The sequence below is a fragment of the Carassius gibelio genome, chromosome B7 (genome assembly GCF_023724105.1).
Source record: "Carassius gibelio isolate Cgi1373 ecotype wild population from Czech Republic chromosome B7, carGib1.2-hapl.c, whole genome shotgun sequence".
In the NCBI taxonomy this organism is placed as follows: domain Eukaryota; kingdom Metazoa; phylum Chordata; class Actinopteri; order Cypriniformes; family Cyprinidae; genus Carassius; species Carassius gibelio.
This window is the reverse complement of record NC_068402.1, coordinates 7712298-7736811: the sequence shown is the minus strand read 5'-3', so window position 1 is coordinate 7736811 and position 24514 is coordinate 7712298. Positions and strand designations below refer to the sequence as shown.

At 34.2% G+C, this 24514-nt stretch overlaps 1 protein-coding gene across 2 annotated transcripts in view; it reads right to left on the bottom strand.

The window, feature by feature from the left end:
* The window catches only part of anpepa (alanyl (membrane) aminopeptidase a), a 58077-nt gene that overhangs the window by 7301 nt on the left and 26262 nt on the right, over positions 1-24514 (bottom strand). For both annotated transcript variants that reach the window (XM_052561063.1, XM_052561064.1), the window contains exons 4-8: positions 1893-2032; positions 1675-1801; positions 1434-1588; positions 1241-1354; positions 225-368 (exon numbers count right to left, since the gene is read on the bottom strand). In XM_052561063.1, coding sequence (XP_052417023.1) covers positions 225-368; positions 1241-1354; positions 1434-1588; positions 1675-1801; positions 1893-2032 — 680 coding nt within the window. The remainder of the gene's footprint in view (positions 1-224; positions 369-1240; positions 1355-1433; positions 1589-1674; positions 1802-1892; positions 2033-24514) is intronic.

Sequence of the window (24514 nt, the reverse complement as noted above, 5' to 3'; positions counted from 1 at the left end):
GAAACCTCCATGACTGCTTTATGACTTTATTTGCAACCTCTCAAGAGTGTTGGTCTTTTGAAATTCCACAATATCAGTGTTCAAGCTGAAACTTAACAAAAATATTAGAAAGATTTATAATCTTTTAATAGTCCATTACTATCCAGATGCTTGAGTGTTATTATTGTTTCTTTAGGCACTGTTAAGTTGCTAGCTGTCATGATAATGCAGTAGATTTTTTATACCTTGCTGTAGGATATGGTGTTGAACATTTCGCTGATTTCTGAGGGTGTGTTGACCTCCTCCTCCTTTCGGGAGAGGGGGTGAGAGGAAGTCAAGCCATCCACAGCAAACGCACTTTGCAGGTCGTACAGAATGATCTGCTCTTTCTGGCAAAGGAACGGAGTCGATTGTCAATTACATGTTACAAGGTGTGTCTTTTCAGCACATTTCTGAACAACAACATGCAGTAATACACCATCCTCTCTCAAAGGTGAAGCGTGTAACTTCAGCACCACTAGTGGCTATAAACAGAACTGCAGAAATATTTAATGTTTCCATGTTTACCAAGGTGGTTTGTTTGTTGGCAAACTTGACATTTTCACTATTTTTTTTTTTTCATTCATTCATTTTTCATTTAATTAAATAAATATTGTATTTCATATATTTTTCGAGTTTACTAAGTGCTTGTGTTTTAGAAATAAATAAATAAATAAATAAATAAATCAGGTTCACCAAGAACTCATTTGACCTTATTCAGTCATTCATTCATTTATTTATTTATAAATTCCCCAGGTTTCCCAAAACCATGACCGTATGAATTAATGAATCTTTCAGATTAACCTAGAACTTGTTAAAGTAAACAGGCACTTTTTTTTATGTTGCTTGCAAACACAACTTGATTTTGTCAGAATACATGGCTATTTCTAAATGACCATCAAGGGAGAAAGACACTGTTTGGTCTGGGTGATGTAGTTACAGCATCCACCAGCAGGACTATCTGCTTCCAACCAGCCAGAGCTTTGCTTAAACAAACACACAGATGTTTTGAAAGCATCTACAGATTACCTTTAGTTGTTTCTGTTCATGAAATTGGAATAGAGAAAGTACGTACATGTTTCAACTTTAAACACACGCACGTTTTTCTGCACGATGTAAGAGCCTTGACGATTATGTAATAGTGTGAGAGGTTAATTATCGAGGGATCATCTTGAAATTATTTTAAAGTGAGGGATTATTTCACAATAATAATCTGTTTTACCATGTTCCAGGTGGGCTCAGCATAATCAGCGCCCAGATACTCCACGTATGAAGCAAACCCCTCGTTCAGCCAGAGATCATTCCACCATTTCAGCGTCACAAGGTTTCCAAACCACTGGAAGACACATAAATCACATGGCAAACCATGCAAAGCAGAAAGTACTCTGAGTCCCCTTTACAGGGCCTAGACGTACCATGTGAGCCAGCTCGTGAGAAACCACAGTCAAAATCCTCTGCTTGTTGCCATTGGCAGACGTCCGCGAATCGTATAGAAGAGCCGTCTCTCTGTAAGTGACAAGACCCCAGTTTTCCATGGCTCCTGAGTTAAAGTCAGGCAATGCAATCTGGTCTAAGAAAACAGGAGGATAACCACTTATTCTACTGTTTTTTGAAGGGAAACTGTATTATTTTTATCATGGATGAAGCTGATCATACCTGACTTAGAAAGCGGATAGCTAGTGTTGTAATATTTCTCAAAGAACTCCAGTATTGGCTGAGTGATTTTAAGCGCATAGTCCCCTTGTCCGTCATCAATGGCTTTTTTTCTTGCCCATATTCTTACCTTTGACAAGTCAAACAAGAAGTTTTCATATAACTTCACGTCTAAACCATATTCCTCTTCATAAATGTATAAATTGATTCAGAGGCCCTACCAAAACTCCCTTCTTGTCTTTAACACTGATGAACTTAAAATCACTGACAACAAACGCGATGAGATATGTTGACATCTTCTTTGTGGGTCCAAATATCGTTCTGGCAACTTGTGTTCCATTGATGCTAACATTTTCTGTTTCTAAGATGAAAAAAAAAGAAATTAATATTCATGAAAATGCAAGGGATAAATTTTTTTGTTCAAATTAGAATTATTTACATTTATGTTATTTGCATTTAACATTTCCGCATAATTAGAAATCGATATATTGAGTAAGTGAATATATATTAAATAAGTCCATTTTAATGCCATATCGTTAAACATGTCTATCACTTTAGTTTTGCAATCGAAAAGCAAGGGATATGTTAGAAAATCCTGAGAGGGTTTAATAAAACGCTGTTTTGATTTGAAATTGGACCTGCAAGCAAAACATGTTTTGAGGCAAGAGTTTGCCTTTTCTGCTCATGGTCAAATAATCAAGACTAGATTTGAAGCTGATGGCAGTTGAGGGAATAACTGCATGGGAAACAACCACAGCTGAAAGGAATGCTAACATCAGGAGGACAGATGTTGTCGAATGTCACATAACCCGCAGACTCAAAAACTCATAACTCAGAAAACCACACATGACTTGCAAACGAATATGCAAAGTTTGCACTTTAAGTGAATAACTCATTAGTCAACATCTCTTCATTTTTTTCTTAACAGTGTTGGAGGTAACGCATTACAAGTAATGTGAGTTACGTAGTCAGATTACCTTTTTCAAGTAACTAGGAAAGTAATGCATTACTTTTAAATTCACAAGAAAATAAAAGAGTTACTTTTTCAAAAAAGTAATGCCAGTTACTTTATTTTTCCATTTATTGACTGACAAGTCTTTTGTCCCCATATTGGGAGAAATCAGAAGTGCAGAGGCATTGTGTGTGCTGTGTGAATATTATATATTTCTAGACTAAATGTGAATGTGCATTAATTCATCCCACTTGCAAAACAAAAAACAAAACAAAAAAATATAGCTGCAAGCAGCGATGGCGGGCTCAAGCCGTCAGTGCAACACCACCCCGGTGGCATCGGGAAAACTGTGCCCAGCGGGCATAAGCATTTACGGTAACCCTCTGGCAATCAAATTTTAAGGGATATGGCAGTTAAAGGGTTAATCCGACCCGTCTAGACTTTGAAATCACATACACAGAACAATATATATAACTTTAGTAACACTTTATTTTAATATATATAAAAAATGTATAAGTTGTGCATCGTAGCTGACACCTAAATGAACACATTACAATTGGTTTATGACTGCAAGTCTTTTTCCTCAAATGCTATTGAGCTTCAAATTTGCTTTTGAGCCCATGTGAAAAAGTAGCATAATGTACATATGACTTACAGTTTGTTTTAATAAATATGAAACATTCAATTTAATGGTGCATTATAGCTGTCACCTAGATGAACAATTACAGTTGTTTTTATGACTGTAAGTCATTCTCTTCAAATGCTACTGACGTTAGAAAAGTGTATAACAATATCACATGTAACTTTAGAGACGGTCCCTAAATTTGAGACTCTCGAATGTCCAATGTCAAGCCAACTTTATGCCTGTTTTTGTTTTGTTTTTTACTTTATTTTTCTTTTCTCTGTGCCGGATTGCTGATGTCTTTTACCCTGGCATAGATGTCCATCCATCAATTACGAACATTCATCCGCAAATGTCCGAGCGGTCGCAAGCGCGGATGGGAGAATGGCGCATGTTTTATTTTTTTTGAGCTACTGGGATGGTGCCCCCTCTGGGAGTTGGTGCCCTACGAAGACTGCGTATTCTGCATATAGGGAGCGGCGGTACTATCTGGAAGATATATTCCTCAAACCGTTGTACAAGAGGAGGTGATGCTAGTACTTCAAGAATCTCTCAAAACCTATCTGTTCATAAAGCCTATATATAAAGTCTTAATTTAGTATTCCACAATATGTTGTGCTATTCTAATATTATTGTGGTTTTTTATTGACATTGTTATTTGCTGTTATTTTTTGTTTTAATATTGTTACTGTTGTTACTTGTTGTACGGTGACCTTGAGTGGTTTGAAAGGTGCCTTAAATAAAATGCATTATTATTATTATTATTATTATTATTATTATTATTATTATTAACCTTTACACTTGATAAAAAATTTTTTATATAAACTTATGCAATTGTATATATATATATATATATATATATATATATATATATATATATATATATATATATATAGTGTACAGTTTTCTTTTATTGCATCTTGAAATAAATGTTTCTGAGTTCTGTGTTTGTTTATTTATTTATTTTTTAATTTTTTAATTTTTTTTAGGAAGATTACAGCCTTTAATCTCCTCAAAATAAATGTGCATATAAACCATGAACAATTTAATTATAGCTGTATTTATAAAATGCTTACTAATGACTATTAATTTTGGGAGTAGGCTAGCAACAGTTGATGTTGAGGCCTAAGATATTTCTTAAGCTGTAATGATGAAAAAACAACAACAACACCAAATTGCTTTTTTTTTCTGCTGGTGATTAAAGAGATGATTAAGTCTCCCTCCCTCTCTCTCTCTCTCTCTCTCTCTCTCTCTCTGACACCAAGCCCATCCCCTCTCCCACACATTCACACAAACTCAGCACACACACTTAACACACAAACACACACACACACACACACACATAACCCAGAGGGACAGTGACATCAGATGTATGGTAGTTTTTTTTAATTTTCTAGTGTTGTATAGTGTTGTAATAGTGTTGTATAGTCATGAAACTATGCATATTTCCTCAGCATGACTTGTCTTCTATGTGTACATTTTGTTGAAGTGTTTAGAAGCTGCACTTAAAAAAATAAAAGACATTTACTGGTTCCTTTTTTACTGTTATTTCAAAAAATCACCACGACAAAACCATTCAAGGTATCCAAAATTCATTCGCACCTGTTCTGTAAGATAAATTCTTTAAACAGTGGTAAAAGAGGATGTGGTGCTGATCCTTCAAGAGTCACTCCAAACTTATCTGTCCATAAAGCCTATAAATAATTATTCTTAATACACAGTATTTCACAATACTTCAGCATATTATTCTAATTAAGTGAGGGTCATTTTATCAGTAAAATACATATTCTTTTTCTTTGAAAGATTTCTATAAATGATTTAAATCATACTTGTTTCTACAATAATTATTTAAAAGTAATCCTATAGCGCCATCTGGTGGCCATTATTGGTACTAAGAATTGCAAGCTTGATTTATATGTTATGATAGTTTTAATTTTATGCTGGCTCTTGAAAATGATAAAGCTATGAAACTTACTGTGCTTCTTTCAAATGATGAATTCTACGTATATAAAAAATTATGAAGAGTTGGAATGAAGAATGTTAAAGATATCGTAAAATAACTATTGTATTTTTTTATGTTACTTTAATAAATCGGTATGGCCACACCATTTAAGGTATCCTAAACCCATTCGCAATTTAACATATATATATATATATATATATAGTGTACAGTTTTCTTTTATTGCATCTTGAAATAAATGTTTCTGAGTTCTGTGTTTGTTTATTTATTTATTTTTTAATTTTTTAATTTTTTTTAGGAAGATTACAGCCTTTAATCTCCTCAAAATAAATGTGCATATAAACCATGAACAATTTAATTATAGCTGTATTTATAAAATGCTTACTAATGACTATTAATTTTGGGAGTAGGCTAGCAACAGTTGATGTTGAGGCCTAAGATATTTCTTAAGCTGTAATGATGAAAAAACAACAACAACACCAAATTGCTTTTTTTTTCTGCTGGTGATTAAAGAGATGATTAAGTCTCCCTCCCTCTCTCTCTCTCTCTCTCTCTCTCTCTCTCTGACACCAAGCCCATCCCCTCTCCCACACATTCACACAAACTCAGCACACACACTTAACACACAAACACACACACACACACACACACACATAACCCAGAGGGACAGTGACATCAGATGTATGGTAGTTTTTTTTAATTTTCTAGTGTTGTATAGTGTTGTAATAGTGTTGTATAGTCATGAAACTATGCATATTTCCTCAGCATGACTTGTCTTCTATGTGTACATTTTGTTGAAGTGTTTAGAAGCTGCACTTAAAAAAATAAAAGACATTTACTGGTTCCTTTTTTACTGTTATTTCAAAAAATCACCACGACAAAACCATTCAAGGTATCCAAAATTCATTCGCACCTGTTCTGTAAGATAAATTCTTTAAACAGTGGTAAAAGAGGATGTGGTGCTGATCCTTCAAGAGTCACTCCAAACTTATCTGTCCATAAAGCCTATAAATAATTATTCTTAATACACAGTATTTCACAATACTTCAGCATATTATTCTAATTAAGTGAGGGTCATTTTATCAGTAAAATACATATTCTTTTTCTTTGAAAGATTTCTATAAATGATTTAAATCATACTTGTTTCTACAATAATTATTTAAAAGTAATCCTATAGCGCCATCTGGTGGCCATTATTGGTACTAAGAATTGCAAGCTTGATTTATATGTTATGATAGTTTTAATTTTATGCTGGCTCTTGAAAATGATAAAGCTATGAAACTTACTGTGCTTCTTTCAAATGATGAATTCTACGTATATAAAAAATTATGAAGAGTTGGAATGAAGAATGTTAAAGATATCGTAAAATAACTATTGTATTTTTTTATGTTACTTTAATAAATCGGTATGGCCACACCATTTAAGGTATCCTAAACCCATTCGCAATTTAACATCTTCAGTATATTGGCATCATGTTGAAAAAGTTTGGTGTGAACTACTTATGTCTTCTCGGAGGAGTATGAATTCATTTTTACATGCTGATTTTATCATAAATCCACAATAACATTTCTGAGTTCTTTATCAATCTGTGTTGTTGTTTGTTTATTTTTTTTTATTTTTTTTTTTTCATAGGAAGATAACTGACCCTTTACTCTCCTTTTTAATAAATGTGCTTATAAACCAAGAACAAGCTATTTATAGCTGTATTTATAAACTGCTTACTACTGACTATTAATATTGGGACAAGGCTTTATAAAGCATAAACTGACTATTTACTAATGAGTGCAGTTATTATAAAGTGTTACCAATGCATTTACTTATGTTAACAAATTAGACATTATTTTACAGTGTTATTAAATCCTTTAATGACTTATAAGCATTTGTGGAAGAAGCTTAGTCTTGATCTGTGAACTGAACAGTTTTACTGTTACATCGATGAGATTTTAAAAATGTAGATACATGTCATGTCACAGGATGGAATAGGTCAGTATCAAATGAGTTGAAATTATTATTTGCAGCACAAATAAGTATTTTTAGAATTTTGTTTTTAATTCCTGAAACTGTCAGAAAAGGATAAAGCCTAAGAGATTTCTTAAGCTGTAATGAAAACAGCAATGTTAGCAACAGCAACAAAAAAATAACAATTTAAAATAATTTTTTTTACTGGTGATTAAAGAGATGATTAAGTCTCTCTCTCTCTCTTTCTCTCTCTCATTGTGTCTGCCACTCAGCTCATGCCCATCCCCCACTCACACACACACACTCACACACACACATGCACTCAGTCAGCACACATACATTGCTCAAACAGAGGGACAGAGTGAGTTGAGATGTCTGACAGTTTTTTAATTTTCTTTTAATCATACAGTGTTGTAAAGTCATGAAACTATGCATATGTCCTCAGAATGATTTGATCTCTGTATGAAATTTTTTTAAGTGTTTGGAAGCTGCAATTTAAAAATACAAGACAATTAATGATTCCCTTTTTACTGTCATTTCAAAAAATCACCACGACAAAACGGTTCAAGCTAACCAAAATCCGTTCGCAATTTAAGTTCCTCATTGTTTTTTCAACATGTAGACAAAGTTTGGTGAGTATAGTGAACATTTCCTCTGAGGAGAATGCATTAAATCAGAGCTCAATTTAAATATTCAAATCAAAATAGCCGACTTCCTGTTGGTTGTAGCTGATGACTGTGAATTAGAAAGTTGTCCGTCTTGATAAGAACAATTTATGTACCAAGTTTGGTGTCTGTAGCTAAAACTAAACCCCCCACTTTTGACAAAAGGTGGCGCTATAGCGTGCCTCCTTCACGCCCTTTTAAAAGCTTTTGCCATTGTCTAGCTATCACTAATACTGATATGTGTTTTGAGTTTCATGTAAATCTGAGGTTGTTGTCTGCCTCAAACTCATCATAACAGAACATTCAAGTTTGACACGTTGCCATGGCAACGCCATATTAGATATTAATATCCCCACAACAGATTTACATCGGCCGTGTTTTGTCATTATTCTGATGAAGTTTTAAGTAAATCGAGTAAAAATAAGATGCTGAATTCAAAACATTTTGAAAATAACTCACTTCCTGCTGCCAGTTGGTGGCGCTATAACGTTGACTCTTAATAGTCACATATATACGATCGGTATCATACAACGAACAAACCAATGAAGTTTGATCAAATTCAGGAAATGTATGTGGATGTTATTAGACATTTCCTGTTTCTCATTTCTCGCCATAATTTCCACGCCTCGCTACGGGCAAACCGTTCGAGATATCAAAAATCCCCTCGCAATTTTTCATCCCCAATGTCTTGAGATCATGTTCACAGAGTTTTGTGGCGAACGGGTTGAAAACCTCAGAGGAGTATTTCAAATTCCAGAGCATGCTTTTTTTAAACAGCCCTGAATAGCTGACTTCCTGTTGGGCGGAGCCTATGACATAAAGTGTGAAAGTTGTTCGGCTCAATGAGATCTATAAGTGTACCAAGTTTCATATAAATACATGCAAGCGTGTGTGAGCTATGGTTCAAGATTTCTGAAGGTGTTCCAGGGGGCGCTGTAGAGCCCCTGTGCCACGCCCGGGTCCCAGTCTCTGTGGCGTCCTGATGGCCGAAGATTCCAATGTGTGTGCCAATTTTCAAGAGTTTTTGAGCATGTTAAGGCCTCCAAAAGCCCCCGGAAGGTTTAATAAAAAATAAAAAAAATAATAATAAGAAGAAGAAATATAGCTGCAAGCAGCGATGGCGGGCTCAAGCCATCAGTGCAACACCACCCCTGTGGCATCAGGTAAACTGTGCCAAGCGGGCACATGCATTCACAATAGCACTCTGGCAGTCAGGTTTTAAGGGATACGGCAGTTAAAGGGTTAATCCGAATCATCTAGACTTTGAAATCACATTCACAGAACAATATATATAACTTTAGAAACACATTTTTCAATCTGAGTTAAACCTTTTTTTGGGCTTATTTTATCAGTAAAGGAAAAAATGCCTAATAATTCTTCACACCTGAATATAAGGAGTTTTGTTTTTCTCTTCCAGGCTTCATGGTCAACTACATATGTATCACACTCGTTGCTTTCTATAGTGCAGCTCAACCAATTCTCATCCCATTCGTCCATATTTGTGAAATCACAAATCCCGGACAATATTTGTTGTAGTCCAAACAATTTGTTCATTATAGTTTTTAAAAAGTGTTTTTTGTTAAATAAAATATCTCCTTTTGAATTGGACTTTCAGCTTAGTAACTTTGCAGAACTTTTTTTTATGCTGAAACAACAACATTACAGTATAACTAAATTTGAAAAATAATAATAGCACTCCTTTAATAGGCATTATTAAACAGTTCATAAATACAGCTATAAATGTTTTGTTCTTAAGCTATAAAGTTCAATCATTGTATTTTCATACTTTAAGTATTATAACATTATTCTAGTTGTCAGCAGGGGCGCTGCACAAGATCCCGGGCCCTATGCATAGGGAGTCCTAATGGTGACAGTCCTTTGTGAGCTCATCTAAAGCAAAGACTATTTATACATTTAAATCATTCACAAATGAGATTTAAAGGAACATTCATCTACCAAACTAAAAAGTCAAACACAACACAGAGGGATACAGAACACAGAAATATTTTTTCAAGATGGATAAAAAGAAACTGTACAGCTGTACACTTGATAAAAAAAAAAAAAAAAAAATAATATATATATATATATATATATATATATATATATATATATATATATATATATATATATATATATTTTATCAAGTATATATATATATATATATATATATATATATATTTTTTTTTTTTTTTTTTTTTTTTTTTAATCAAGTATATATATATATATACATGTGTCTGTGTGTGTGTATTGGCTTTCCAATGCCGTTGATAATAGGGGTTAGCAAGTTTAAAACACGTACAGAGTCCATGCAGACGGATGTAGATGCATAACAAATGTCTTTCTTTATTACTTGAACTCCATTAAAAATGATCTCAAACGTCTTGTGTCCTCTCCTTGTTCACATGTACACACAAAGCCATACCTTATGGACTGCATACAACCAGAATCCACCTGGAGAGCAAGTCTACAGTGCACTCAAAAACTGTGCTTCCCACATACCAACACACACATATATATATATATATATATAATTCAAGTGTACAGTTTCCTTTTATTGCATATTGAAATAAATATTTCTGTATCAATCTGTGTTGTGTTTGTTTATTTTTATTTTTCTTAGGAAGATAACTGACCCTTTACTCTCCTTTTTAAAATATGTCCTTATAAACCAAGAAAAAGTTATTTATAGCTGTATTTATAAGCTGCTTACTAATGACTATTAATGTTGGGACAAGACTTTATAAAGCACGAACTGACTATTTACTAATGAGTGCAGTTATTATAAAGTGTTACCAATGCATTTACTAATGTTAGCAAATAAGACATTATTTTACAGTGTTATCAAATCCTTAAATTATTTATAAGTGTTCTGCTTGCATTACAGCTTAGTCTTCATCTGTGAGCTGAACAGATTTACTGTTACATCCATGACATTATGTAAATTCAAATAAATAGCATGTCAGAGGATGTCATAGGTCAGTATCAAATGAGTTTGAAATTATTATTTGCAGCACAAATAAGGTTTTTTAGGATTTTTTAAAATCCCTAAAACTGTCAGAAAAGGATAAGGCCTAAGATATTTCTATGTGAGTGGCTAAATTTATTTTTGTTTTTATAATTGTAATACATAAACTATGAAATTATACAAAATGTATAAAAAAGTAAATAAATAAATACGCTACATTAAAAAAGCAGCCAAGACAAATGAGTCTCCTTTTTTATATATATAGATTAAAATTGAAGACAGAAGCAGCTGGTATATGCGGTCACTTAATATTCAAATCCAGTAGATCCACTTCAGATTTATTTCTCAACAGTTTATGTTCACGTGGCTGTTTTCGTTTATATTCGCCAAGCTATTATGTATTTTGAAATAATCTTGTCCGTGATGTGTTCGTTCGTACGACGAAAGGCAGAATCCTGCAGCTCGAGAGATATATGTTATTGTGCCAGTCGCGCTTTCAAATAGTCTTGCACACTTAAACGGGTCACAAACACCTGTATTTAGCTCTTGTTGTGTTATAATGTGTGTATTGTGTGCATTTATGGCAATATTTTATTTTAAAAAGCTCTTAAACAAGAATAAATTTGTTAGTTTTGAACTTGTGGCACTGTGCGCGCTGATCGGAGCGGTGATTTCAGATATAGGCAGCCACAAATATTTAATTTTCACACAAACAGTTCAAAAACATCTTAATTTAGCTCTTGGTGTGTTCTAATTTGTGAATTGTGTGATATCGCTGCAATACTTTATTCTTAATAGCTATGAAACAAGAATAAACTCGTTTTTTCTGAGCTCGTCATTCCACACGCTCCTGCTCAGAGCGGTGATTAATCTCTCCTGTTTCTCACGTATCACTGACCACACATCAATTATTAATGAGCCCTGACCCGGTAATAATCATATATGTTGGTTTAGCTTGTCAGTGTGAATTAAATCTAAGTATTTATTTGTATTTTAACCGATTTAAAAGAGAAACTAAAACTCCGGTAATTGCACCTGTAGGGGCGCAATTTCTCTCAGACAATGGAAGTCTAAGCACATACACTCAAACAGAGGGACAGAAGTGAGATGAGATGTCTGACAGTTTTTTAATTTTCTGTTACCCATACAGTGTTGTAAAGTCGTGAAACTATCCATATTTACTCAGAATGACTTTTTGTCTGTATGAAAAAAGGTTTTGAAGTGTTTGGAATTAAAAAATGCAGGAAAATTAATAATTCCATTTTTAATGTCATTTAAAAAAAATCACAGAGACAAAACCGTTCAAGCTATCCAAAATCTATTGGCAATTTAAGTTGTTTAAAATGTTTTGGCATCATGTAGACAAAATTTGGTGTGTATAGTGTTACTCTCCTCTGAGCAGTATGCATTAATTCACAGCTAAATGTAAAAAAAAAATCCACATTCAAATCAAAATAGCTGACTTCCTGTTGATCGTAGCTGATGACTGTGAATTAGAAAGTTGTCCGTCTTGATGAGAACAATTTTTGTACCGAGTTTGGTGTCTGTAGCTAAAACTAACCCCCCCACTTTTGACAAAAGGTGGCGCTATAGAGTGCCTCTTCCACGCCCTCTTATGAACTTTTGCCAGTGTCTAGTTATCATAAATACTGATATGTGTTCTGAGTTTGATGAAATTCTAAGCATGTTATATGCCTCAAAATCACCTGAGAAGTATTCCAGTTTAACATGTTGCCACGGCAACAATATTTTTAGATATCAATATCCCCCCAGCAGATTTATATAGGCTGTGTTTTAACATTATTCTGATGAAGTTTGAAGCAAATTGAGTAATAATAAGATGCTGAATTCAAAGCATTTTGAAAATGACACACTTCCTGCTGCCAGTTGGTGGCGCTATAACTTTGACTCCTAATAGTCACATATATGCGATCGACATCATACAAAGAATAATCTGATGAAGTTTGATTAAAATCAGGAAATGTATGTGGATGGTATTAGACACTTCCTGTTTCTCATTTCTCGCCATAATTTCAACACCTCGCCACGAGCAAACCGTTAGAGATATCAAAAATCCCCTGGCAATTTTTCATCCCCAATGTCTTGAGATCATGTTGACCGAATTTGGTGGCAATCTGCAAAAAAACCTATGACAAGTATTTCAAATTCCAGAGCATGCGCTTTTTACATAACTCTAAATAGCTGACTTCCTGTTGGGCGGAGCCTATGACATGCAATACGAAAGTTGTTCGGCACGATGAGATCTATATGTGTACTGAGTTTCATATGCATATGTGTGAGTATGTGTGAGCTATACATCAACATTTCTGACTGTGATCCAGGGGGCGCCGTAGAGCCCTTGTGCCACGCCCGGGTCCCAGCCTCTGCAGGCTCCTAAAGGCCACAGATTCCAAAGTGTGCGCAAATTTTCAAGAGTTTTTGAGTATGTTAAGGACCCCAAAAGCCCCCACAACTTTGACGAAAAATATGAATACTAAACCCTAAATAACCAACTTCCTGTTGGGCGGAGCCTATGACATGCAGTACGAAAGTTGTTTGGTTTGATGAGATCTACATGTGTACCGAGTTTCGTGTGTCTACGTGCAAGTATGTATGATATATGGCCCTCAGTATTCCAGGGGGCGCTGTAGAGCCCCTGTGCCACGCCCGTATATCTGTCTCTGCCCAGCCCTAATGGCCGCAGGTTCCAAGGTCTGTGCCAATTTTCAAGAGTTTTCGAGCATGTTAAGGACCCCAAAAGCCCCCGTAACGTTGGAAAATAATAATAATAATAATAAAATATAGCTGCAAGCAGCGATGGCGGGCTCAAGCCACCAATGCCATCACCACCCCGGTGGCATCAGGTAAACTGTGTCCAGCGGGCTCAAGCATTCACAATATCCCTCTGGCAGTGAGGTTTTAAAGAATATGGCGGTTAAAGGGTTAATCCGAATCATCTAGACTTTAAAATCACATTCACAGAACAATATACATATATATTCCCCAAACATATATATATATATATATATATATATATATATATATTTAGTAACACTTTACAATAAGATTTCATTTATAAACATTATGTTAACATGAACAATATTTATATAGCATTAATTTATGTCAGTTAATATTCCAAACTTAAACATTAAAACATTGTTTTATTGTGATTTTTTTTCCAAGCACATTTTACAAATTCCAAACCATATCAATCTTAATAACTACCATTATTTTTTTATTTTATCATTTATAAGTGCTATACAATAGTCCAGGAAAGCTGGAAGAGAAAAACTCCTTATATTCATGTGTGCAGAATCATTAGGCATGTTTTCTTTTACAGATGAAATGCGCTAAAAAAAGAGTTTTAACTCAAACTGTTTTAACTCAAAGTCGAAAATTATGAAATACCCATGAGAAATATCAAACACAAATGCAATACAGAAATGGATAAGTTAAGACTTGACCATTGTAAAAAAATGCTGACTGGGTCATGAGGTCAGAAAAGAAGAAGAAAAAAAAAACCAGGTCAAGAAGAACTGACAAAAATAATTGCAAAATAATTAGGAATTAATGTGAAGATTAATTTTTAGTCAATTCTGCAAGACAGACTTTCAGGAAAGGAGGTGGAATAAAAATGAGCTCCTAAATCTTAATCCCGGATTCTGGAAGATATATTCCTCAAACCATCGGACAAGAGGAGGTGGTGCTGGTCCTTCACAAGTCACTCTAATCTGTTCATAAAGCATATATATAAAGTCTTAATATATAGTATTTCACAATACTTCATAGTATTCTAATTAAATAATTTTTTGGAATCTTAGATCTCTCAGAACCTGACACATTGTAATTCTGAGACTCCAGGAAAGTGGCAGTTCTGTAAAATGTTGGCGCTGGAGACTAAATGCTCCCTGATAGTTTCACACCTAATTCACTTAACACACACACAAACACACACACACACACACACACACACACACACATTAACCACAGTGACAGAGGGACAGAGGGACATCAGATGTATGATAGTTTTTTAATTTTCTATCATCCATATAATGTTGTATAGTCATGGAACTATGCATATTTCCTCAGAATGACTTGTCTGCTATGTGTACATTTTTTTGAAGTGTTTAGAAGCTGCACTTTAAAAAAATAAAAGACATTTACTGGTTACTTTTTTACTGTTATTTCAAAAAATCACCACGCACAATCATTCAAGCTATCCAAAATTCATTCACACCTGTTCTGTAAGATAAATTCTTTAAACAGTGGTAAAAGAGGATGTGGTGCTGAACCTTCAAGAGTCACTCAAAACGTATCTGTCCATAAAGCTTATAAAGAATTATTCTTAATATACAGTTCACAATACTTCAGCTTGTTATTCTAATTAAGTGAGGGTCATTTTATCAGTAAAATACATAAAATACATATTATTTTTCTTTGAAAGATTTCTATAAATGATTTAAATCATACTTGTTTTACAATAATTATTTAAAAGTAATCCTATAGCTCCATCTGGTGGTCATTATTGGAACTAAGAATTGCAAGCTTGATTTATAAGTTATGATAGTTTTAATTTTATGCTGGCTCTTGAAAATGATAAAGCTATGAAACTTACTGTGCTTCCTTCAAATGATGACTTCTACGTATATAAAAAATTATGAAGAGTTGGAATGAAAAATTTTAAAGATATAGTAAAATAACGATTGTATTTTTTTATGTTACTTTAATAAATCGCTATGGCCACACCATTTAAGCTATCCTAAACCCATTCGCAATTTAACATCTTCAGTATATGGCTTCATGTTAAAGAAATTTGCTGTGAACTTGTGTCTTCTTGGAGCAGTATGAATTCATTTACAGGCTGATTTTATCATAAATCCACAATAAAATTTCTGAGTTCTGTATCAATCTGTGTTGTTGTTTGTTTTGTTTTTTTTGTTTTTTTATTTTTCATAGGAAGATAACTGACCCTTTACTCTCCTTTTTAATAAATGTGCTTATAACCCAAGAACAAGCTTTTTATAGCTGTATTTATAAACTGCTTACTACTGACTATTAATATTGGGACAAGGCTTTATAAAGCATGAACTGAATATTTACTGTTTGAGTTTGAAATTATTATTTGCAGCACAAATAAGGTTTTTTAGGATTTTTAAAAATCCCTAAAACTGTCAGAAAAGGATAAGGCCTATAAGATTTTATGTGAGTGGCTAAATTTATTTGTTTTTATAACTATAATGCATAAACTATGAAATTATACAAAATGTATAAAAATGTACAACAGTTATTCTTTTCCAATGTTTTTTATTTATTTATTTATTTAAATTTTTTTTATTTTATTTACATTTCAAAACATTAGCCTACTGCAATCATTCTAAACAGCTTGAATAAAACCTGTCAATATTTATTATAGACCACTGTAACTGTGTATAATCTAACAAACAAGTTTATTATGAAAATAAAAGTGTACACCAGATAAATTGGACGATAAAGAAATTGCTAACAATAGTATAATAGAGCATGTTTTAGGTTTTTAGGCGTTTAGATGCAGAAATGGACAAATCAAATGTAAAATAAAATGTAATTGATTTAATTAAATATAGATTAATTCTTGTTAGAGCAAAATAATAAATAAATAAATAAATAAATAAATAAATAAATAAATAAATAAATAAATAAATACGTACACACATTAAAAAAAGCAGCCAAGATGAATGAGTTTCATTTTTTATATGGATCAAAATTGAAGACAGAAGCAGCTGGTATATGCGGTCACTTAATATTAAAATCCAGTAGATCCATTTCAGATTTATTTCTCAACAGTTTATGTTCACGTGGCTGTTTTCGTTTATATTTGCCAAGCTATTATGTATTTTGAAATAATCTTGTCCGTGATGTGTTCGTTCGTACGACGAAAGGCAGAATCCTGCAGCTCGAGAGATATATGTTATTCTGCCAGTCGCGCTTTCAAATAGTCTTGCACACTTAAACGGGTCACAAACACCTGCATTTAGCTCTTGTAGTGTTACAATGGGTTTATTGTGTGCATTTGTGGTAATATTTTATTTAAAAAAGCTCTTAAACAAGAATAAATTCGTTTGTTTTGAGCTGGACACTGTACGCGCTGATCGGAGGCGGTGGTTTCAGATAGGCAGCCGCAAATAATTCATTTTCACACAAACAGTTCAAAAACATCTGAATTTAGCTCTTGGTGTGTTCTAATTGGTTGATTGTGTGATATCGCTGTAATAATTTATTTTTAAAAGCTTTAAAACAGGAATAAATTTGTTTTTTCTGAGCTCTTTACTCCAGACGCTCGTGATCACAGCGGTGATTCATCTCTCCTATTTCTCACGTATCTCTGGCCAGAAATAATTTATCCATGAGCCCTGAACCGGTAATAATCAGATATGTTGGTTTAGCTTGTCAGTGTGAATTAAATCTAAGTATTTATTTGTATTTTTAACCGATTTAAAAGTGAAAATAAAAGTCCGGGAATTGAACCTGTAGGGGCGCTATTTCTCTCAGACAATGGAAGTCTAAGCACACACACTCAAACAGAGGGACAGAGTGAGATGAGATGTCTGACAGTTTTTTAATTTTCTGTTATCCATACAGTGTTGTAAAGTCATGAAACTATGCATATTTACTCAGAATAACTGTTTTTCTGTATGAAAAAAGGTTTTGAAGTGTTTGGAATTTAAAAATGCAGGAAAATTAATAATTCCATCTTTACTGTCATTTAAAAAAATCACCACGACAAAACCGTTTAAGCTATCCAAAATCCATTGGCAATTTAAGTTGTTTAAAATGTTTTGGCATCATGTAGACAAAGTTTGGTGTGTATAGTGTTACTCTCCTCTGAGCAGTATGCATTAATTCACAGCTAAATGTAAAAAACAATCCACATTCAAATCAAAATAGCCGACTTCCTGTTGGTTGTAGCTGATGACTGTGAATTAGAAAGTTGTCCGTCTTGATAAGAACAATTTTTGTACTGAGTTTGGTGTCTGTAGCTAAAACTAACCCCCCCACTTTTGACAAAAGGTGGCGCTATAGAGTGCCTCTTCCACGCCCTCTTATGAACTTTTGCCAGTGTCTAGCTGTCACTAATACTGATATGTGTTCTGAGTTTGATGAAATTCTAAGCATGTTATATGCCTCAAAATCACCTGAGAAGTATTCTAGTTTGACATGTTGCCACGGCAACAATATTTTTAGATATCCAATTTCCCCCAGCAGATTCATATCGGCTGTGTTTTAACATTATTCTGATGAAGTTTGAAGCAAATCGAGTAAAAATAAGATGCTGAATTCAAAGCATTTTGAAAATGACACACTTCCTGCTGCCAGTTGGTGGCGCTATAACTTTGACTCCTAATAGTCACATATATGTGATCGACATCATACAATGAATAATCTGATGAAGTTTGATTGAAATCAGGAAATGTATGTGGATGGTATTAGACACTTCCTGTTTCTCATTTCTCGCCATAATTTCAACGCCTCGCCACGAGGAAACCGTTCGAGATATCAAAAATCCCCTGGCAATTTTTCATCCTCAATGTATTGAGATCATGTTGACCGAGTTTGGTGGTAAACGAGTAAAAAACCTATGACAAGTATATCAAATTCCAGAGCATGCGCTTTTTACATAACTCTAAATAGCTGACTTCCTGTTGGGCGGAGCCCAATGACATGCAATACGAAAATTGTTCGGCACAATGAGATCTATATGTGTACTGAGTTTCATATGAATATGTGCAAGTATGTGTGAGCTATGCATTAACATTTATGACTGTGTTCCAGGGGGCGCCGTAGAGCCCCTGTGCCACGCCCGGGTCCCAGCCTCCGCAGGCTCCTAAAGGGCACAGATTCCAAAGTGTGTGCAAATTTTCAAGAGTTTTTGAGTATGTTAGGGACCCCAAAAGCCCCCACAACTTTGACCAAAAATATGAATAATAAACCCTAAATAGCCAACTTCCTGTTGGGCGGAGCCTATGACATGCAGTACGAAAGTTGTTTGGTTTAATGAGCTCTACATGTGTACCGAGTTTCATGTGTCTACGTGCAAGTATGTATGATATATGGCCCTCAGTATTCCAGGGGGCGCTGTAGAGCCCCTGTGCCACGCCCGTGTATCAGTCTCTGCCCGACCCTAATGGCCGCAGGTTCCAATCTGTGTGCCAATTTTCAAGAGTTTTCGAGCATGTTAAGGACCCCAAAAGCCCCCGTAACGTTAGAAAAAAATAATAATAATAATAATAATAAAAAATAATCCTAAGGAAAACAATAGGGCTCTCGCCCTCCAGGCTTGAGCCCTAAATATAGCTGCAAGCAGCGATGGCGGGCTCAAGCCACCAATGCCATCGCCACCCCGGTGGCATCAGGTAAACTGTGCCCAGCGGGCACATGCATTCACAATATCCTTCTGGCAGTGAGGTTTTAAATGATATGGCAGTTAAAGGGTTAATCCGAATCATCTAGACTTCAAAATCACATTCACAGAACAATATATATATATATATATATAACTTTAGTAACACTTTACAATAAGATTTCATTTATAAACATTATGTTAACATGAACAATATTTATATAGCATTCATTCATGTCAGTTAATATTCCAAACTTAAACATCAAAACATTGTTTTGTGATTTTTTTCCAAGCACATTTTACCAATTCCAAACCATATCAATCTTAATAACTACCATTATTTTTTATTTAATCATTTATGAGTGCTATACAATAGTCCAGGAAAGCTGGAAGAGAAAAACAGGTCAAGAAGAACTGACAAAAGAATTGCAAAATAATTAGGAATTAATGTGAAGATTAATTTTTAGTCAATTCTGCAAGACAGACTTTCAGGAAAGGAGGTGGAATAAAAATGAGCTCCTAAATCTTAATCCCAGATTCTGGAAGATATATTCCTCAAACCATCGGACAAGAGGAGGTGGCGCTGGTCCTTCACGAGTCACTCTAATCTGTTCATAAAGCCTATATATAAAGACTTAATATATAGTATTTCACAATACTTCATGGTATTCTAATTAAATCATTTTTTGGAATCTTAGATCTCTCAAAACCTGACACATTATAATTCTGAGACTCCAGGAAAGTGGCAGTTCTGTAAAATGTTGGCGCTGGAGACTAAATGCTCCATGATAGTTTCACACCTAATTCACTTAACACACACACAAACACACACACACACACACACACACACACACACACACACACACATTAACCACAGTGACAGAGGGACAGAGTGACATCAGATGTATGATAGTTTTTTAATTTTCTATCATCCATATAATGTTGTATAGTCATGAAACTATGCATATTTCCTCAGAATGACTTGTATTCTATGTGTACATTTTTTTGAAGTGTTTAGAAGCTGCACTTTAAAAAAATAAAACACATTTACTGGTTACTTTTTTACTGTTATTTCAAAAAATCACCACGACAAAACCATTCAAGCTATCCAAAATTAATTCGCACCTGTTCTGTAAGATAAATTCTTTAAACAGTGGTAAAAGAGGATGTGGTGCTGAACCTTCAAGAGTCACTCAAAACGTATCTGTCCATAAAGCTTATAAAGAATTATTCTTAATATATAGTTCACAATACTTCAGCTTGTTATTCTAATTAAGTGAGGGTCATTTTATCAGTAAAATACATAAAATACATATTATTTTTCTTTGAAAGATTTCTATAAATGATTTAAATCATACTTGTTTTACAATAATTATTTAAAAGTAATCCTATAGCTCCATCTGGTGGTCATTATTGGAACTAAGAATTGCAAGCTTGATTTATAAGTTATGATAGTTTTAATTTTATGCTGGCTCTTGAAAATGATAAAGCTATGAAACTTACTGTGCTTCCTTCAAATGATGACTTCTACGTATATAAAAAATTATGAAGAGTTGGAATGAAAAATTTTAAAGATATAGTAAAATAACGATTGTATTTTTTTATGTTACTTTAATAAATCGCTATGGCCACACCATTTAAGCTATCCTAAACCCATTCACAATTTAACATCTTCAGTATATTAGCTTCATGTTAAAAAAGTTTGCTGTGAACTTGTGTCTTCTTGGAGGAGTATGAATTCATTTACAGGCTGATTTTATCATAAATCCACAATAAAATTTCTGAGTTCTGTATCAATCTGTGTTGTTGTTTGTTTTTGTTTTTTTTATTAATTTTCATAGGAAGATAACTGACCCTTTACTCTCCTTTTTAATAAATGTGCTTATAACCCAAGAACAAGCTTTTTATAGCTGTATTTATAAACTGCTTACTACTGACTATTAATATTGGGACAAGGCTTTATAAAGCATGAACTGAATATTTACTGTTTGAGTTTGAAATTATTATTTGCAGCACAAATAAGGTTTTTTAGGATTTTTAAAAATCCCTAAAACTGTCAGAAAAGGATAAGGCCTATAAGATTTTATGTGAGTGGCTAAATTTATTTGTTTTTATAACTATAATGCATAAACTATGAAATTATACAAAATGTATAAAAATGTACAACAGTTATTCTTTTCCAATGTTTTTTATTTATTTATTTATTTAAATTTTTTTTATTTTATTTACATTTCAAAAAATTTGCCTACTGCAATCATTCTAAACAGCTTGAATAAAACCTGTTAATATTTATTATAGACCACTGTAACTGTGTATAATCTAACAAACAAGTTTATTATGAAAATAAAAGTGTACACCAGATAAATTGGACGATAAAGAAATTGCTAACAATAGTATAATAGAGCATGTTTTAGGTTTTTAGGCGTTTAGATGCAGAAATGGACAAATCAAATGTAAAATAAAATGTAATTGATTTAATTAAATATAGATTAATTCTTGTTAGAGCAAAATAATAAATAAATAAATAAATAAATAAATAAATAAATAAATAAATACGTACACACATTAAAAAAAGCAGCCAAGATGAATGAGTTTCATTTTTTATATGGATCAAAATTGAAGACAGAAGCAGCTGGTATATGCGGTCACTTAATATTAAAATCCAGTAGATCCATTTCAGATTTATTTCTCAACAGTTTATGTTCACGTGGCTGTTTTCGTTTATAGTCGCCAAGCTATTATGTGTTTTGAAATAATCTTGTCCGTGATGTGTTCGTTCGTACGACGAAAGGCAGAATCCTGCAGCTCGAGAGATATATGTTATTCTGCCAGTCGCGCTTTCAAATAGTCTTGCACACTTAAATGGGTCACAAACACCTGCATTTAGCTCTTGTAGTGTTACAATGGGTTTATTGTGTGCATTTGTGGTAATATTTTATTTAAAAAAGCTCTTAAACAAGAATAAATTCGTTTGTTTTGAGCTCGACACTGTACGCGCTGATCGGAGGCGGTGATTTCAGATAGGCAGCCGCAAATAATTCATTTTCACACAAACAGTTCAAAAACATCTGAATTTAGCTCTTGGTGTGTTCTAATTGGTTGATTGTGTGATATCGCTGTAATAATTTATTTTTAAAAGCTTTAAAACAGGAATAAATTCGTTTTTTCTGAGCTCTTTACTCCAGACGCTCGTGATCACAGCGGTGATTCATCTCTCCTATTTCTCACGTATCTCTGGCCAGAAATAATTTATCCATGAGCCCTGAACCGGTAATAATCAGATATGTTGGTTTAGCTTGTCAGTGTGAATTAAATCTAAGTATTTATTTGTATTTTTAACCGATTTAAAAGTGAAAGTAAAAGTCCGGGAATTGAACCTGTAGGGGCGCTATTTCTCTCAGACAATGGAAGTCTGAAGCACATATACTCAAACAGAGGGACAGAGTGAGATGAGATGTCTGACAGTTTTTTAATTTTCTGTTATCCATACAGTGTTGTAAAGTCGTGAAACTATCCATATTTACTCAGAATGACTTTTTTTCTGTACGAAAAAAGGTTTTGAAGTGTTTGGAATTTAAAAATGCAGGAAAATTAATAATTCCATTTTTACTGTCATTTAAAAAAATCACCACGACAAAACCGTTTAAGCTATCCAAAATCCATTGGCAATTTAAGTTGTTTAAAATGTTTTGGCATCATGTAGACAAAGTTTGGTGTGTATAGTGTTACTCTCCTCTGAGCAGTATGCATTAATTCACAGCTAAATGTAAAAAAAAATCCACATTCAAATCAAAATAGCTGACTTCCTGTTGATCGTAGCTGATGACTGTGAATTAGAAAGTTGTCCGTCTTGATAAGAAAAATTTTTGTACCGAGTTTGGTGTCTGTAGCTAAAACTAACCCCGCCACTTTTGACAAAAGGTGGCGCTATAGAGTGCCTCTTCCACGCCCTCTTATGAACTTTTGCCAGTGTCTAGTTATCATAAATACTGATATGTGTTCTGAGTTTGATGAAATTCTAAGCGTGTTATATGCCTCAAAATCACCTGAGAAGTATTCCAGTTTAACATGTTGCCACGGCAACAATATTTTTAGATATCAATATCCCCCCAGCAGATTTATATCGGCTGTGTTTTAACATTATTCTGATGAAGTTTGAAGCAAATCGAGTAAAAATAAGATGCTGAATTCAAATCATTTTGAAAATGACACACTTCCTGCTGCCAGTTGATGGCGCTATAACTTTGACTCCTAATAGTCACATATATGCGATCGACATCATACAACGAATAATCTGATGCAGTTTGATTAAAATCAGGAAATGTATGTGGATGGTATTAGACACTTCCTGTTTCTCATTTCTCGCCATAATTTCAACACCTCGCCACGAGCAAACCGTTCGAGATATCAAAAATCCCCTGGCAATTTTTCATCCCCAATGTCTTGAGATCATGTTGACCGAATTTGGTGGCAATCGGCAAAAAAACCTATGACAAGTATTTCAAATTCCAGAGCATGCGCTTTTTACATAACTCTAAATAGCTGACTTCCTGTTGGGCGGAGCCGAATGACATGCAGTACGAAAGTTGTTCAGCACGATGAGATCTATATGTGTACTGAGTTTCATATTAATACGAGCAAGTATGTGTGAGCTATACATCAACATTTATGACTGTGTTCCAGGGGGCGCCATAGAGCCCCTGTGCCACGCCCGGGTCCCAGCCTCTGCAGGCTCCTAAAGGCCACAGATTCCAAAGTGTGCGCAAATTTTCAAGAGTTTTTGAGTATGTTAAGGACCCCAAAAGCCCCCACAACTTTGACGAAAAATATGAATACTAAACCCTAAATATCCAACTTCCTGTTGGGCGGAGCCTATGACATGCAGTACAAAAGTTGTTTGGTTTGATGAGATCTACATGTGTACCGAGTTTCGTGTGTCTACGTGCAAGTATGTATGATATATGGCCCTCAGTATTCCAGGGGGCGCTGTAGAGCCCCTGTGCCACGCCCGTGTATCAGTCTCTGCCCGGCCCTAATGGCCGCAGGTTCCAATGTGTGTGCCAATTTTCAAGACTTTTTAAGCATGTTAAGGGCCCCAAAAGCCCCCGAAACCTTGAAGAAAAATAATAATAATAACAAATAATCCTAAGGAAAACAATAGGGCTCTCGCCCTCCAGGCTTGAGCCCTAAATATAGCTGCAAGCAGCGATGGCGGGCTCAAGCCACCAATGCCATCGCCACCCCGGTGGCATCAGGTAAACTGTGCCCAGCGGGCACATGCATTTACAATATCCCTCTGGCAGTGAGGTTTTAAAGGATATGGCAGTTAAAGGGTTAATCCGA